An 18531-nucleotide genomic window follows, 5' to 3' on the forward strand; every position below is an offset into this window, starting at 1 on the left:
CGCAAACAAACTGATTTCGCCTCGTTCTGAGCACTCGAACATTATTTTGTAAATCTAACAAGTTCAACTATACTTCAATTTGATTTAAAACTCTAACACTTTGATGCTATTAATGATTCAAATTCATCTAATTGACCTAGTTGTTAAAAATTAATCTTATTTAAAAAAAAATATTTGAGTTCATCTATAGAATTAGGAGTCCAAGAGGAGCACATAGAAACTTGTTTCATCCGATTCCGGGGTCTCTAGATCGGTCAAACGATTTTTTAAGACATTGCATATTTTGCAACGAAAATTTCCAACGAAATTCAGATTCGTTGGAAATTTCCAAGAAACTAGCAGATTCGTTGGAAATTTCCAATAAATTCATGGATTCGTTGTAATTTTTTGCCCGAACATCATTTGCTATAAAATTGCGACAAATTATGTATTCGTTGGGAAATTCCAACAAATAATATTTTCGTTGCAATTTTTGCGACGAAAATACTATTCGTTGCAAATTTTGCAACGAACAAATTATTCGTTGCAAAATTTGCAATGAAAATATTATTCGTTGCAAAATTTGCAACAAATTTTATTTTTTGTCGCTAACTTGCAACAATATTAGCGGCAAAATATCTTTTGTTGCTAATTTGTAACGAATTTATTTTGTTTCTAAATTTGTTACTATTTTGGAACATTTTATTATTTTGTTGTAAATTTTGTTGGAAAGTTTGGAACAAAATTTAAATTCGTTGCAAACATTAGCCCCTAATAGACTGTTTTTTTTTGTAGTGGTTTGAAAATGGCTTGCAATGAAAATGTGACAGTCAAGATCAGCTCCTTCGTGCATGAAAATGAGTTCTAATAGAATTGAAAAGCTGTGGACAGGCCAATATAGTCTCGCATGTATAATCTATTGACAGAAGAAAGTCAAATGGTAATGTTTTAAATATAATATAAGCGTTGGTGCATACACAATTTACCAATTAAGCACGGAGATAAATATTAATTTAGAAGTTCTTGAATCATGTCAGTAACTAGTACATTTATCCGATCACTTCGCTGAGTTCACTTACATAACTAGGACAATAACGTCCCTTAATTCTACAAACACAATGAATCACGTAGTTTACAACATTTCAAGCAAAATATAGATGCTAATGTAGTTAATTACAAGAGAGGATTATTCTAGTTAATGTAGACTTGGATATCGTTGTTATACTGCAATGTCGTACCTTATGTGCCTGAGAAGAACAGGAATGACGATGTCCGGAGAACTAAGCTGTGGGAGATGGCCCTCAGAGGACATTACCTCCACAATGGATTCGCCACCAAGGTTCTGGTGCAAGTATTCAGACACCACTACGGGAACTGCAAGATCTTTGCTACTCTGCAGGATGTGGCAAGGAACAGAAACATAACCAAGTATGCTCCTCAAGTCACTCTGGAATATTGTCTGGGCCACACTCAAGGCAATGTCTGGGCGAATGTTGAATAATGTCCTGCTGAACTCTTGAACTGCTACAGAATCCATGTCTCCACCCACCGCTAATGGTGCAAATCCAGATACCCATGCCTTAAAGTTTGATCTCATCGCATCAAAGAGTTGATCCAAATCTTCCTGTTCAAACCCCCCAAAATAGTCCGCTTCATTTAAATACCTGCAAGGTACAGTAGTAGGTGCACCCGTAAAAAGTCATCAATATTAGAGTAGAATGAAAATGGCATAAGTAGAGATGTAGCTACTGGCTGACATTTGCTGAATATTTGAAGAATTAAGTGCATATGGTACCTGACAGGCAGTTCCGAATAATTATTATATCATCACATTCTGGATCAGAAATTGTAAAAAAGAATAATTGAGACTGCAATCTCTTTGGAAATATATTTCAGAAACATTAACAGCAACTACTAAAAAATTAGATTACAAGGAACGTATGGAGCTGCTATGTTATATGGAGCTGAATGTTGGGCTATGACTCGAGCACATGAGTATAAGATGAGAGTAGTTGCAGAGATGAGGATGTTAAGGTGGATGTGTGGGCATACGAAGATGGACAAAATAAGGAATGAGAGCATTAGAGAGAAAGTCGGAGTTGCATCTATTGAGGACAAACTCCGAGAGACACGTTTAAGATGGTACGGGCACGTACTTAGACGACCAATAAATGCTCCAGTTAGGCGATGTGAAACTATGATAAACATGTATATCAAACGAGGAAGAGGACGACTAAAAAAGACTTGGTTAGCAACAATAAAACAAGATAAAATTTATTTAAATATAGATGATGATATAATAGGAGATAGGGCTCAATGACGTAAAAGGATTCATACAGCCGACCCCACCTAGTGGGAAAAGACTTGGTTGTTATTGTTGTTGTTGTTGTACAAGGAACGTATGGCTTATAATTCATCCTTCAAAAGGCAGCAACCTTACTGCAACATGTGTTCAGCAATGTATGCATACAAATTAGTTAAAAAGCATCCGACAATCATGTAAATGTTATGTCCTTTCAATTGTCTGCATGCCTTCAACTTTGTTTATGAAATTCGCTGACAAAGCAATTTTTTCATCAAGTGAAACTAGTCTATAGGTTCCCTTCAACACGTTAGCAATGTATGCATCACACTTCGACCTTTCAATTTTCACCATGAAGAATCAGACAATCATCCAAATGTTATCTCTTAATTTTCAGCTTGTGATAATTATGTTGATTAGTCAGGTTTTATGTTGAAATTTGAAGACAGAGTAATCAGATCAACCAAAACTAGAGAAAACAACGTAGCATCATTGTCATCACCATTAACAAGTCAGGTTAGTCCACAGCATATGGGATTGACTATATGTATGCTACTTGAACTCAGGTACGATTATTGGCCATGGGTGTGCATCCAACTGTTGCAGCTATTTCACATATGATCAATAGAAATATGGAATGTGCACCAGAAATGTTGGTGACCGAATGCCCATATCTATAAGAGTATGGAAGGGATAAATAAAGAGTTAAAGTATCAGTAATATTTCATTAGACAAGATCTTTGACTACGAAGACAGCATGTGATAAAATTAACAACCAAAGGTAATATTCATAACCAAATAAAAAGCAATGAGAATGTTTGCAAAACATGACTGCATGGGAGAAAAACAATCGTAAGTTGAAAAACAATCATAAGATTAAGCTTTAAAGAGGTTGAAGCCGAACCACAAACTGAAGCACTGTTAAACGAGTTGAAAAACAATCATAACTTATTATTATACCACAACTCAAGACACACGGATCATGTAAGACTGATAAGGTCTATAAAAAAATTTGTGGTATATAGATTTCAAATTTTTACACCTGGTGATGTGCTTTTTTTGGTGGATGAAGAATCTAAAATCTCTGAGAAAGAGGTACCAAATATCAATTTAAAAAAATAATTTGGAGCTATAAAGTCTTAGATGGACTTTGTGTGTCAATAAAATGTGTAGACTTTGATTGATCCACCTAAAAGTAAATCCATCTAGTGCAAATAGAAAGAAGATAGACGTGAAACACAACATATAGATATACAACTATTATAAAACCTTTTCGCTGGTGATCATAATTAAATCCATTCAAATTTTGCTTGTCATAGTTACATATCACAATTATGAGATATAGCAAATAGATGTGGAAACCACTTGATGGGAACTTAGCAAAGTAGCTACACTTTTATGAACTAGAACATGGAAAAAGGATGTTGATGGCTCATTCTCCAAGGACTCAAAGGATGAAATAATTTCTCATGTTCACCATTTACAATGCTATCAACAATTGAGTCATCATCTTCCTTCTCAATTTATGGTTTCTTGGATTCAATCACCTCAACAAATTGTTGCTTCTTTCCCTTAATCAACTTAAAGCTTCTTGTATTTGTTTTCATAAAGATTGACTACCTTATTCCAAAAATTCCTTGTATCTATGTAATCTTTGATCTTGCTCAATACTTCATTACATAATCCATTCTCAATGACTTCCTTGACCGACTCATTGCCTTCAAACTTCTCAATATCATCCACTATCCTCTTGAGAATTTTTTGTTCCTTATTTTGGAACTTAAAGCCTCTATGCACAACCATGTACACCTAAAAATCAATTTTAAAGATGCAGTTCATCTTCATCTTCCAATATTTAAAATTTACTTCATTGTATTCCAGATTGAAAAATTGAATGTTAGTCACTACTCTTACTCTTAGGATGTCAGTCTGAATTTAGAGAACTTGACTATGATATTAATTGATAGGATCTAATGAATAGCTTGGTTAGAGGGGGATGGGGTAAAATAGATAGTGCCCTTAAATTAAATTCTCTCGCAAGTCAAATCGTTGGTAGTGCGAGGGAGCATGTGTGTGTGTAATCAGTTGACTGTTTGATCGTGCCAAGAGAGTATGAAGTGAAAATAAAATAGACAAATGCACAGCGCAAACAAATCAATATAATGTAGTTTGGTGACCCCACTCTTAATTAACTGCATATGGCATGTCTAGTGAATCACTCCCAAAAGTTCCACTACGAACTACTCCACAAGATATAATTTGATTGGATTGATTCCAATTGGTGATCTCTCCTTTACTTGACTTACACACTGTAAGCTTATGCAAAAAGGTCCTGGAAATCAGCTGAGTAGACTTAGAATAAGAGACCCCTAATTGAAGGCTTCATACCAAGTCTCTAGGTAGTGTGTATCCCTACCTAGTTATACACATCATTTGCAATGATTCTACCCAAAGACAAAATCCCCTATTACAATTCACTTTTGTAATATTTCATGCTCTCATACCTCAAAGTCTTAAATTACCAAATGTTCCATGCATAGTCTAGTCCATCGAATACACTAAACTCCATGAGTTCACTCTATGTTATTTAGTCCTCCATACCTACAACTCCACCATTCTGGATCAAACACACAATCTCCATGATCGCAACTGCAATCACTATATGCTTTATGCGCTAAAATTCACCTCATGTTGGGCTTTTAGTAGATCGAATGTACTAATCTCCCCGAGCTCGCTTTATGTCATCTAACCCTCCACACCTATGAATCCACCTCATACTGAGTTGTTAAGCCAAAAAGTAAAAAAAACCAACTCAACTCTGTAGAGTCATCGAGCTCCATGTACATTATACCTAATCTTTTTATGTAATTGATGCACAAATCAAGTAACACATTCCCTATTGTCAAACACACCAGAAGCTACTCAAACCCAACCACATGAAATAATTATTTCCCAACAACTATTTGTTCTAAGTAAAGAATAATAGTTGGAAAGTTGAATTACTTCACACTCAACGATACACTCAAGATATACATTTTATTATGACCACTTAATTACTTCGGAGTCAAAGCTAAGGATCTTAGGATGCATTAAGAATGTTATAGGAAAGACCTTTTACATTGTGATCATGTTTAACTTCAATAGTGATCATGTCCAATTTCAAGTTTTAGGATATATGAATGTAGATTGAGTGATATATATCTGCTTGTACATCTAGAAAACAGTTTACATTTATCAACATCAAGCTGTTTTTCTAGGAGATGATCTGATTTTTATAAGAGCCAAGAACCAAATTGTAGTAGCTAAATCAAGTGCAAAAGATGAATACAGAGCTATAGCTCAAGCCACATGTGAACTTATCTATCTCAAACAGCTAATGATCAAACTACATAATGGTCTTACTAAGTCGATTAAATCATATTATGATAATGAAATTGTCATGTATAGCTTCCGATCGAATATTTCATGAAGACAAAACATATATAGCCTGATTTTCATTTTATTAAGAAAAAGGTATAGTCCAAGAAGTTCCTTCTATTATTAGACTAAATGACAATTAACAAATTTGATGACTGTCTGTAATAGATCTGAGATTTTATACTATTATAAAACAATCTTAAGAGGGAAATTTGAAGACTTGTTTGTAAATAGGAAATTAAAGACTTGATTGTAAATAATTTTATTAAAATGTACTTAAATATACCAATCTTACAGATATAAATATGAAGTGATATTAAAGTAATATACATAGTGTTGAGGGGGCTACTTAAGGCACTAACGATTTTCCTTGTTGAATAGAGTCTGCATTTAAATCCGTCCATGGCCAATATTAGTCATGGTCGGTCCCAATCCCAGATAAAGAAGAAGGATTATGCTAGCCAACATAAAACATATGCAAATATTATTTATGGGAGGATCCATATAACTGACTCCACTTAGTAAGATAAAGGCTTGTTGTTCTTGTTTTTATTGTAATGAGTCTACATTTAAGGATAATGTTTTACAACATATGTAAGCGTGTTCCTATTCGAAGGTGATAGATATCATGAAGAAAAAAAGGGTAATTCAATAGCATCTTCCATCAGATCATTGTCTAAAATACGTACCAAGGAAAACGAACAACCCTCATCTCCTACAAAGTCTATCCAAACCTAGGCACAATATCTAAAGAGAAGCCCAATCCACTAGTCTAACATACTTAGGAAATTCATATCATAAAAGTTAGTTTGAACATATCATCTTAATGAAATTTTTTCTCATGACATAATGAAAAGGAGAAAAACAAATATATACCAACATCAACTAAAATCAGCAGAAGTATTCCGTTTTCTATTGACTTTGCCAAAAAATTATATTGGATTTTGCAATAGCATATGACCTTATACTAGCTAATATATTTTTTTAAGAAAAGAGAAGGTCATGTTCAAAAGTAGGAATAATAAATCGCAAATTAATTTTCTTATGGCTAGGAAGAAGGATAGAAAGATTTATAAAGATTACAAAGTCATCTAGAAAACTTAACTATCTAAAATAGGTTAGTAATGTTGGATATACACCTCAAATATAGTTGAATAGAAGGAAAATATGCACGACTCCTAGAATTAGTTGGTGGAAATCAAAGAATGAAAAATAAAACATATTTAAGGAGAGGATAGGAGGACAAGTATTAGGAGGAATATACAGCGACTCGAATACGACATAGGATAAAATAATATCAAAGTTGAAAATAATAGCCAAGAATGTACTCAGCGAGTGAAAGAGAATTTTGGTGGTGAAATGAGAAAAGTACAAGAGAAAGTAAATGGAAAAATGAACTGTCTATAAAGTATTATATACATGTAAGAATGAGGAAAATTTAGAAAAATATATAGTAGCCAAGAAAGAGGCTAAAAAAGCAAATGAATGAAGTTAAAAATGAAACTTTTGAACACTTATATAAAAAATTAGATAAAAAAAAGGAAAGAGATATTTGAATAGCTAAAGCGAGAGAGAGGAAGACAAAAGATCTTATCAAATAAGATGTATTAAAGATGAATATAATAGAGTACTAGTAATGATGAGGAAATAAAAGAGTCATGGAAGAGTATTTTTTTATTCACTTTTTAATGAAAGTTTAGGTGGTCAACTTAACTTAAGTAACTTAAATAGGTGACTATAAAAATTTAAAATTTTTATCGTAGAATTTAAACTTTAGAAGTAGAGCAAGATTTAAATGAGATGTAAAATGGAAAAACAGTTGGATTAGATGATATTCCGATAGAGATATAGAAGTGCCTCATAGGGAAATACGGTATTGAATGACTTATAAAATTATTCAACCTGATATTAAAAAATGCTCGATAAGGGTATGTACTCTAGTTTCTTTATATAAGAATAAAAGAGATATACAAAATTGTGCAAACTATACGAGTATTAAACTAATGAGTCATACCATAAAACTTTAGAAAAGAGTAAGAAACTAAAAATCAATTTGGATTTATGTTTGAAAGGTCGACAATATAAACTATATATCTTCTTAAAAAACTAATTAAAAAGTATTAGGACGGAAGCAAGACTCATATATGGTATTCGTTGACCTTAAAAAAAGCTTATAAGAGTCTCAAGAGAAATTACATAGAAAATTCTAAAAAAAGAGGTATTAGTATAATGTATATTGAACTAATTAAGAATATGTATAAGGATGTAATGACAAGAGTGAAGACTTTAGACGGATTAATTGAAGCATTTCCGATAAAAATATGGTTACATCAAGGACTAGCTCTATGTCTTCATATTTTTACACTAATCATGGACATATTCACTAGACACATCTAAGATACGATACCACTGCATGCTATTTGCAGATGATATTGATTTGGTAGATAAGACACGTAAATGAGTAAATGCTAAACTCGAATCTTAGCTAGAAATACTAAAAGTAAAAGGATTTAGGCTTAGTAAAGTAAAGACAGAATATATGAAATTTAAGTTTAGTAATATTAGATATAATTAGACAAATATAAGTGTGATGGAGGGATTGAAAAAGAAATGTCTTCCATAGAATAAAACTGGGATGGTTAAAATATAGGAGATCGTCAGATGTTCTTTATGATGATAAAGTATCTCTAAGATATAAAGGAAAGTTTTACAAAACGACGGTTAGACCTGCTATGTTATATAGAGTTGAATATTAGACGACTCAAGCAATATGAGCAGAAGATGAGAGAATGTTAGGTGGATGTGCGAACAATACAATGATGAACGGGATAAGAAATGAAAATATTAGAGAGAAAGTCGGGTTGCACCTATTGAGAGAAAACTTTGGAAGACACGTTTAAGATGGTAAGGATATGTACTTATATAACAAATAAATGCTCCATTTAGGGAATATGAAACTATGACAAATGTGCACATCAACCGAGGAAGAAGACCAAAAAAAGACTTGGTTAGCATCAATATAATAAAATAAAATTTATTTAAATATAAATGATGATATAGTAGGGGAGAGAATCTAATGACATAAAAGGATCCATATAGTCAACCCCGTGGGATAAGACTTGCTTGTTGAAATTGAAGGAATGCTAAATTCATTGATGATGTTGAATATAGTGATAGTGTTCGACTCAAGAATATTTTTTGATAAGGAAGGTGTTCTTGTTCCTACTATTATAGCTATAGTGATCTCCTAATTGTATCTATCATTATGCAAGATGCAAATATAGAGAGTCAAATTAATCCTAAGATACCTTCAATATAGGAGGAACAACGAGCTCAATTGGAAGTGTCATTAAAGAAATCTACTAGAGAGAGGAGATCGACAATCTTAAATGATTATATAATGTATCTCCAAGAGCATGAATTTGAGATAGGAGTGAAGATGATTCAATCACTTTCAGTTAATCTAAATAAAGTGCACACTCTCATAAGTGGATAAATGTCATAAAAAGATGATATGAAATCAATGCAAGACAATGGCGTGTAGGCTCTTATTGAATTGCCTAAATGAGTGAAACCAATAGGTTACAAATGAATTTTCAAAAGCAAACAACATTTGAAAGGCAATATCGAAAGCTATAACGAGCGTACAGTCACAAAGGATTTTACTCAAAAGGAAGGCATTAATTATAAAGAGACTTTCTCTCCAGTTTCATTGAAAAACTCTTTGGAGTTACATCAAATAGATATAAAGACCCTATTTCTCAATGGTGATATTGAAGAAACAATATATATAATGCAACCCTATAATTTTGAATCCAATGTATTCCTCAATTGAACAATATATTTGGAAAAGCAAATTTATTCTTCTTGTCTTATATATTCTATTATCAAGCAACAATATAGGCTTATTACATGAAACCAAGAGATTTCTAATAAACAATTTTAAAATGAAAGATCTTGGATGCATATGCTTTATTGGGCATACAAATTCATTGAGATTGTTCTCGTTGTATACTTGCCTTATCATAAACAACATATGTAAAATACCGAAAATAGGCGAGTATTGGTAAGAGAATTTTTCGGAATTTTTGAAAATTTTCTGAGAATTTTTCGGAGATCGTATGGATGAGTTTACGGGGATAAAACTGGGCCCCGGGAAAACATATTTAAGGTACCCCATTTAAGTGAGGAAAAGTTATTTTTCTTTTCTTTTTTTTATTTGCTTTTTTTTTTACTCTTATTTCTTTCCTCCTCCGTGCGTGCCCTAATCCTTGACGTCGTCTCCTCCTAGCCGGCGCCGCACTTCCCCTCCTCCATTTCTCTCTTCCTCCGCCGGTTCTCCCATTCCTCTTCCTCTCCTGGCCGACGCCGTTTGAGCCCTAGCCATCTTCTCGGTCGCGGCTTCTCCACTCGACGGCGTCGCCAACCGCAGTGCCGCCTGCCTCCTCCAGCCGCTGTGCCCTAGATTTTTCTTGCTGCCGGCCGAGACTTCTTCCTGCACGATCCAGCGTAGCGACGCCAAGCGATTTCCGGCCACCTCCTCTGTGCTCGTGCCTTTGCTAGTCACCGGTGCCTGTTGCCCCTCGCTGTGGAGACTACCACAGCTGACGCCGATCACCGACCACAGGAGCTCCAGCGCCGCACCGTGCCCTAGCTTCCTCTCCTCTGCCGCCCCTCTTCTTGTTCTCTGCACTGTGCGACGCCACCCTGGTTGACTCGGTTGCCCTAGATCGCTGGAAAACCAGAAGCTGGAGAAGATGACAACAAACGCCAGTAATTTGACAGTGGGATTGAAGGTGAGAGTTTAGGATTTGGTTTTTGATTTTTGTGCTTGTTTCGTGTACTGCTGTGAGCAGCACTGTGTGGGATGGAATTGTTGTGCTAATTGAGAATGGTGGTCTCTGGTTGTAGAGTCTTGGTCACCAGCAGCGGCCACTCCTTTCGGCGACACTATCCCTGGTTGCGGATCAACAACGGCTGTGAATTGAGGTATAGTGTAGTAAATTTTGATACATAATTAATTAGGGTTATGTATTGAATTAGGGATAATTGAATTTGGAGTGGATTGCTAATTTAGGGATATGGATTTGGTGGACAGCAGCCGTTGGAGTTCATATGAGTGGAATATATGGATCAGGACTGATTCTTGGAGGTAATTTGATCATGGTAATTCCAGCCTTGGATTAGTGGTGGTTTATCCCAATTTGGGTAAGTTACTATGGTTGATTATGCTCATGGCAAGTCCTAATTCGAATGTATTAGTTAGAATTGATTGAGGAGTTAAATGATCCAATTAGGGTTTATAATTGGATCTGGATTTTTCGTTAGCTTCTCGAGGATTTGATTTAGCTAATTTATTTATATGTAATTAGCTAAATCTGGATACTATGTGTCACAGGACTTTGACGCGAGACGAGCATCTCGACGTTGGATTTGATTGGATTGGACCTGCTATTTGGAGGCGGGTACCTCTTGACTTATCTTTTATGATATTGTCGTTGGATATGCATAGTATTTTATAACTACAAGCAATGAACATGTTTGTCTTTGGTATGTCACTGTTTGATATCCATAGCATGTTAGGTTTGTCACCTGTGATGTATCCGTGCTTATATCTCGTGATTTGTTGCCATGATTATCTTGTTACCATGAGTATCTTTGTTTCTAGAGTGACATACCATGCTTACTGAGGTTAGGACTAGGATTTGGATTGTTGTTTCTGGCCTATATATCTAGATTATCTGATACTTAGGTTTTTGTGCCATATCAGATTTGTGTACCTCTATTTGTATATCATATATGATTCGGGTGTTTAGACCCGATTCTTTGATCTGTGTATATTGTTGGTACATATGCTATGGAAGAGGGATATGATTTGGGTCTAGGTTGTTATACCTTAGAGGATTTGTATACCCTAGATCCGTGGATTTGGCTTACTGATACTGTGGTACCCATATTATGTATATATGGATTTTTCTATGCTGATCAGGATATTCCATACTTATTATGTTCAGGACATAGGTTTTTGATATTCTATCTGACCTGTGTACTTTAGATTTTGGTATGTGACCATCACTTTTACAGTACCCATTTTGTATATATGGATATGGTTATGTTGATCAGTTTTTGCTATGCATAGTGACATGCATCTGATTGCATTTTGTGCGATTATCGGCTCCACTATGGTTGAGCCCATCGCCAGTCTGCACACACCCCACTCATGGTTTAGTGGTATATCAGGCGGTGTGTGGCGGTTCTGCTGTTTAGCTCCGTTGGTCTGAGGACTCGGCGTGGTAGCCGTGATCGATTCCGCTTCTGTTTAGCTCGCATTTAGTGTAGCGAGTATGGCCAGACGGTGGACTCTTTGCTCCGTTGGTCGGGTGACCGTGGTGGCCGAGATTTCCTCCCGTCATCGTGTCTGGGAGATGAGCATTGAGCTCCCCATTTATGATTTGGGGTCGGAGGATGGAGTACTCCGACAGCCCGTCCACTCGGTCACTCATCGTGAGTAGTGACGACAGAGTGCAGTTGTCACTACCCTCGGCCTCACCATTTGTGTGTGGTGGTACCGCGTCGGGGTGACCAGACGCATCATTAGATCATACGATGATGCATTTATATTCTTATGATTTTGTTTGCTGCATTTGGTTGTTGCATTTTGGTTGGATCGATACTTTTGACCGCATACGTGATTATTGACACTTCGGTTTGTGACCCTTTTATGCGGATAGGAGTTCTGGTGAGTCTGACTTCCTCGTTACCTTTCGGGCCAGATATTCCTATATATGTTTAGGAAGCTGTATTCCATGTTTGTTCATTAGATATATCTTACTACTCATGTCCATCGTATTGAGTTGTTGAACTCACCCCGTTGATACTATCTGGTACCAAGTTGGTTTTGGTGTCGCTTGGAGTATCCTGTCTGCTGGTCCCCACGTCACATCAGAAGACTTATCGGTTTCACGTATGTTTTGTTTGTTTTATGTATCAGTTTGTTTAGCTCTGTACTCTGGTTTTATTTTTGGAGAGTTGATGTTGTTATGTGGTGTTTTGTATTTGTTATTGGTTGTGTAAGTCTAGCCGGCTAGCAGTTTTGTGTTTTGGTCTTGGTACAGCCGAGTGGGCTGCTTTATTTTTTAACTGCGTGGTTGTGTCAGCCAGAGGCTGAATTTGATATTAACTGCGTGGTGTTTGTTTTCTTTTATTGTTATTATTCCAGCCGCATGTGGCTGAGGTATATAGTGCTTGTAGAAAAGTTTCAGATTGTCCGCCGTACAGGGGAGATGCTGCCGAAATTTCTTCGGACAGAGACTCCTCCGGGGCGTGACAACATATATGGATTAGGTGCTTAATAGATATGACATGAAGAATTGTGCATTTGGAACTACACTGATTGCTAAAGGTGATAAATTCGACTTGCGACAATGCTCAAGAAATGATATCGAAAAGAACAAAAGGTCATATGCTCACATATTGAAAATGAAATCATCTATGATATTCAGACTCCAATTTGGATAGTTGCCTCAACAGCAAAAGATTCACTTTTAGCTATATATATATTTTTTTGGTAATCTAGGTATTCAACTATTCGAATCGCCTAATCTTCGAAGTGATCGGCCCAGCCTCACGGAAGTTTTCTACTGACTACCAAGGTAAATCAGGAAGCACACATGGAGGCTCATCCAAATGGTCAGCATTCTTAGGTCCACTTCTCACTAGAGGGTATATTTTCTTGTTAATATAAGTTGTTTCATTGAAGAAATTTATAGCTTGTTTTGTTTCAAGGCATTAAATCAAGCAGCATGTTTGCGGAATGTTATCACTAGGCTAAAACTTGCCAATGACATTAAGAGACTATTAAGAATAAATTGTGATAATAAAGTCATTGAGTTTTATTCTAAAAACAACAAAGTTCATCAAGATCAAAGCATATTGACATCAAATTTCTAATTGTCAAAATCTGTATTTGTCAAATAAAGGATTCAGAGTCTTCAAGTGTTAGTTAAACACATCAATACAAACTCCATGATTGTGAATTTGCTAAGGGTGTACCACGAAAAGTGTTTTATGAGCATATAACATGCAAGGGTGTGAATGATATACTTATATATTGTGAGTTTGTATGGGTCTTGTTACCGTAATTGTAACAAAGATCGCTCTAAGCCTATATTAATGTAGTTGATGCTTTATGAAGATAGCAATGTTGAGCTCGTAAAGTTGTTTATTGATGTACAATTACAAAGTGACATATATGGCTAAATGGAAGACTATTAGAAAAATTAAGGCATATATATCATTTTATATTATCACTATTGTCTTGGCCATTAAAAGTGAACAATGAGATTTATCAAGTTATTAAACTTTTAAAACATCTCATATGGTATGAACTTTAATATATAGAGATCATTTATTGAACATTTGTCATAGTTTTAATGTTGGTCATCAATTTAATGCAACCCTCCTCCTTTATCCGAGCTTAGGACCGACCATAACTGGTTCGTCATGGGCGGAGTTATATAGAGACCAAATTATTTTATTTTATTTTTATAATAGACCAAAATAAAATAAAAATTGCAAATAAATAGGTTGAAGTCTCCAACTTAAACATAATGATAAGTTTTTCATTCACATCATATCAGTGACTGATTTAAAGACTCTACAAAAAAAAGATTAGACATGGGTGTGTCAACAACCCTAATTTTTTATGCCTTATGGATTCAAGTACGCTTTCAATTTAATCTTGTTGATGATTTGACATGTGTTATTAATGTCAGCACAATCGACCCTTGGTCAACATTAACCATAGTGTATGGTTTAAATGTTTGAGCAATATATTTGAATAAAATATTTGATTATTGAGAATAAGGTGTCAAATAGGATATTTGACGGTGTAAGAAATTCAAATAGATTAAGGTCAACCAGATATTTGACATTTGTTGAGGAGGTGTTGGAAGAAGTCGAAAATCCAAAAAAGAGTTGGCAAGAGAGAAATCCAAGTCGATTAAGGTTGACTAAACTAAGGTGTTGGAAGAAGATGGAAAGTCCAACAAGTAATTACAAGAGAAAAGTTTAAGTGGATAAAAGTTGACCACACTTGGATGACGGGAAGCCCAAGTGGGTCATGGTTGACTGGAGGAAACTCAATTGATGAGAAGTGTAAGTGGATCATTGGAAAGTTTAACCAGTGTTAACAATGAGAAGTTCTAATAGGTACGGAGAACTAAATGTTAGACATGATAAGAAGTTGAGGTAGGTTCCTAGGTAGGTAATGGAGGATTAGATGCTTGACAAAGTTTAAAATCCAGGTCAAAGGTAACTAAATGCTTGGGAGAAGTTCTAGAGGAGTGTGTTAGTTCACTTTAGGCCTAAGCCCTTATGAATTTGTTTTTTGACTCTACCCAAAAGGTCTTGTACCAATGGAAATATCTTCTATCTTACAAACTTACAATTTTTTAATGTATTTCTAATGTGGGACTTTAATTGTATTTCCGATAATCCTTCCCTTAAACTAAGGACTACTATTATTCTCATGGTTTTCCTTCAAATCACCCGTCCCATCATTTGCTCGGACCTCCCTCAAGCACACAAGCATCCGGTCAATCGAGATCACTCCTCTCCTCTAAGACTTTTTCACCATCTAGGGTTCATTCCCCATAATTTCCACCAAGCATCTGGTTACTCTTGACTTGCTTGGATTTTTTACTACCTAGGATTCACTCCCCGAGATTTTTACCAAGAATTTGGTGACCTTTGACTTGCTTGGACTTTTTCCTTAGAGTTTGGAACCTCCACCTCCTTCGTTCAAGGCCATTATTCCACTCATATGGTTGAATCTGGACCATGATACCACTTGCTAGGACCAAAAAAATTCATATATCTCTATAATGGTATAATATTGTCTGCTTTGGCCCAAGTCCTCATACATTTGTTTTTTTGGCTCTATACAAAAGGTTTCGTACCAATGAAGATATTTTTCATCTTATAAACTCATGATCTTTTCTATATATTTTCAATGGACTTTGATTGTATTCCAAGCAGAGTGAACTCTAAGCAGGTATGAAAATCCTAGTGATGAGGCCGAACAAGTGAAAGTCTTAGCAGCGAGGCTAGACAAATGGAAGTCTGGATAGGCAAGTGGAAGTCTTGACTATGAGGTTGGGCACCAGGAAGTCCTAGTACGCTGAGATCGACTGTATACTAGCAATAGGTAAAGTCCTAGGAATGAAAAGTCTCTAAGTACAGAAAGTTTGAGTAGGTTGAGGTTAATCTAATACTAGGTGAGATTCAGGTACTAATAAATCGAGGTTGACATGTACTAGGAAGATGAGTAAGTTATTGAGACAGATCTCTTAGTGCGGTACAACTCAGCCTTAGTGTGGTTGGGTCAGAGTTACAGTCGGCTGATAAACTAGAAGCCATAAAATTGTGATACGGTTGAATCTGAAACTATAAAGTTATGTTTTGTTAGATTTAGGATTTGAGCAATTGAATGACGTTGATATCAGTCCAAGCAAAATGCCAATAAAATATTTTTGTTTTGGGACTATTTAATTGAGTAGTGGTGTGCAACAATTAATTAATAATTATAAGTAGTCAACTAATGACATAGTCAACAAGCAACATGTACAGCCAAAACGGATGACAAGATTGTGAATATGAGGATTTTTTTCATGATTTATCTAGTCAAGTCGACTAATGGCAAGAAAGCAGTCAGTTGATGAACCAATCAGCGGAAGATCAAGTTCACCTACAGGTGAAGCAAACCACGCGTCACAGAGGAGTCGATGGATAGTCAACAAGTAGTCGATTGATCACTCACAAATAAGAGACTTACAAAAGCTAATCTTGTGAAAATTTCAACAAGAATGCTCGTGATCTATTCCAAGGAGAGTGTTGCTGGATTTCAAGACCTTTGTGAGGAATCTATAGTAACCAAAAGCAACCAAGTAATTCTTTTTTAGTACTTTTAATTCCTGTACTTTTATCATTTGGTTATTATTGTATATATGAGTTCTTCTGCATTTGCTATGAAAGAATGTTTCTCCACCTCTAGAATGTGTCCGAAGAGGGGAAAATATAAAACTATTACTGGGAGTGATTCACTGACGAATCACAGGCTGTGGAATAGAAACTGAGGGTTCTGATCCACATAATCGATTGTGGTATTGTATATGTTCCGTTGTGTTTGTTATTTTATATATTTCCACTAAGTACTAATCTGATCAAAGGCAAACACAGATGAAAGAACATTAAAATGTACTCATGCCTATTCACCCCTTTAACATACGATCCAACAATTAATTTTGAATGTGATGATAATTTCTCAATCTTGACATTGTGAATTTCAAATATCTTGATTTTTCTTATAGCTTGGTCTTCCTCTTAACCTATGTTCTCAAGGATGATTTATTTACTACATCCTTATTTCTTTTATTGAGACCAGGTCTTCAATTAAGCAAGTCATTAATCCTTCCTCTAAGACCTTTTCCTCCAAGATCCTTTCCTCTTATGATTTGACTGGGTTCATATTGCTAAGTTTATTTGACGAGTTCTGTTTGTCCAATAGAAGGTACTTGCGAAGCCTACTTCCCTATTCAATGAGGATATCTTCCCTACCTCTAGCTCTGAGGATGTGGATTAGGTCCCAGTTTATAACACACAAGATAGTATAGATATACAATAAACTTCCTCCAACAAAAATATAACACTCAAGAACGTCAATTTTGAGAAAATAAAACAAATAAACAAGAGAATCGTCTTCCTAGTACACGTCTTTTGTTTAGTCTTTATGATGAAGCAAACAATCAGGTCGGGTTTAATGAATACCTAGGGGAGGCTGAAAGCATGACGATCTTGGTGAAGAGGTCAGGTCGGGAGATGGAGGCGATGGCACCAATAACAGCGGAGACCGAGTGGCCGACGAGGATGCAGGGTCCAATCCGGAGCTCCTCGAGGATGGCGAGGAGGTCAAGGGCATAGCCCTCGAGGGTGGCGTAGCGATCGAAGTCGAAGTAGTCGGGGTTGGTGGTGCCGGCACCCATGTTGTCGAAAAGTACCACACGGTAGTCCTCCACCAGGTGCGGCACCAGATGCTTCCAAACCGACTGATCGGTACCGAACCCATGCGCCAGGACGATGGTGCCCCGTTCCCCCTCCCGGCCAATCACCCGCACATTGTGCGCCGCCTCCACTATCCCCATGCTACTCGGAGTTGCCTACTTCTTCTGCTTTTACTCTCTTCCTCTTCTTCGTCTATTTATCTTTCCCTCCCCCGTGCTATCCCTTTCATCGGCCAGTCCCCTACCCCCGGTGCCATCCCTTTCACTGGCCAGTTCACTTCATTATTGCAACTGTATTTTTAGTAGAAAAATCTAAGTGGACTAGTATCCTCGTTGGACCACACCATCATTCTCGACGCCGATATCGCGGGGAATGTGTGGACGCAGGACGATACGTTCGCTGGGGATGGAGCACGCCACGCGGACGCCCGATTTAAATAAACGACACCACGATTCGAGTTCAAATATCAGAGTAAAGATTAGCGATCCTCTCGCGTACTCGTATTTGTCGCAGCCTTTGTGATAAGCCCCAATTTATACCCAGATTTCCATTAGTCAATAGTTTGTTTTGACCTTCGGTGTTGCGAGTCATCTGTCCTGGCACGGTATCGGCTGTGCATTTCGGTGGCGAAGAGTCGCCGTGTCGTGTTTGCCCATGTGCCACACAGCCTGCGTGTCCTTCAAAACATCTCGAATCAGGTTTTACCCTTAAACAATAAATAAAAATAAATAAATAAATAAATAAAAATAACATATCCGAATTTTTTTTTCCGA

General features: G+C 36.2%; 1 protein-coding gene across 1 annotated transcript; it reads right to left on the minus strand.

The window, feature by feature from the left end:
* Positions 1-960: 960 nt before the first annotated feature.
* LOC121980451 (probable esterase D14L) lies at positions 961-18004 on the minus strand. The gene is made up of 2 exons (XM_042532486.1): positions 17525-18004; positions 961-1643 (listed from the first exon to the last, which is right to left on the minus strand). The coding sequence occupies exons 1-2, from the start codon at positions 17896-17898 to the stop codon at positions 1199-1201; spliced, it is 819 nt and encodes a 272-aa protein (XP_042388420.1). The 5' UTR covers positions 17899-18004; the 3' UTR covers positions 961-1198.
* Positions 18005-18531: the final 527 nt, after the last annotated feature.

Source organism: Zingiber officinale, chromosome 5A (assembly GCF_018446385.1).
Source record: "Zingiber officinale cultivar Zhangliang chromosome 5A, Zo_v1.1, whole genome shotgun sequence".
Taxonomy (NCBI): domain Eukaryota; kingdom Viridiplantae; phylum Streptophyta; class Magnoliopsida; order Zingiberales; family Zingiberaceae; genus Zingiber; species Zingiber officinale.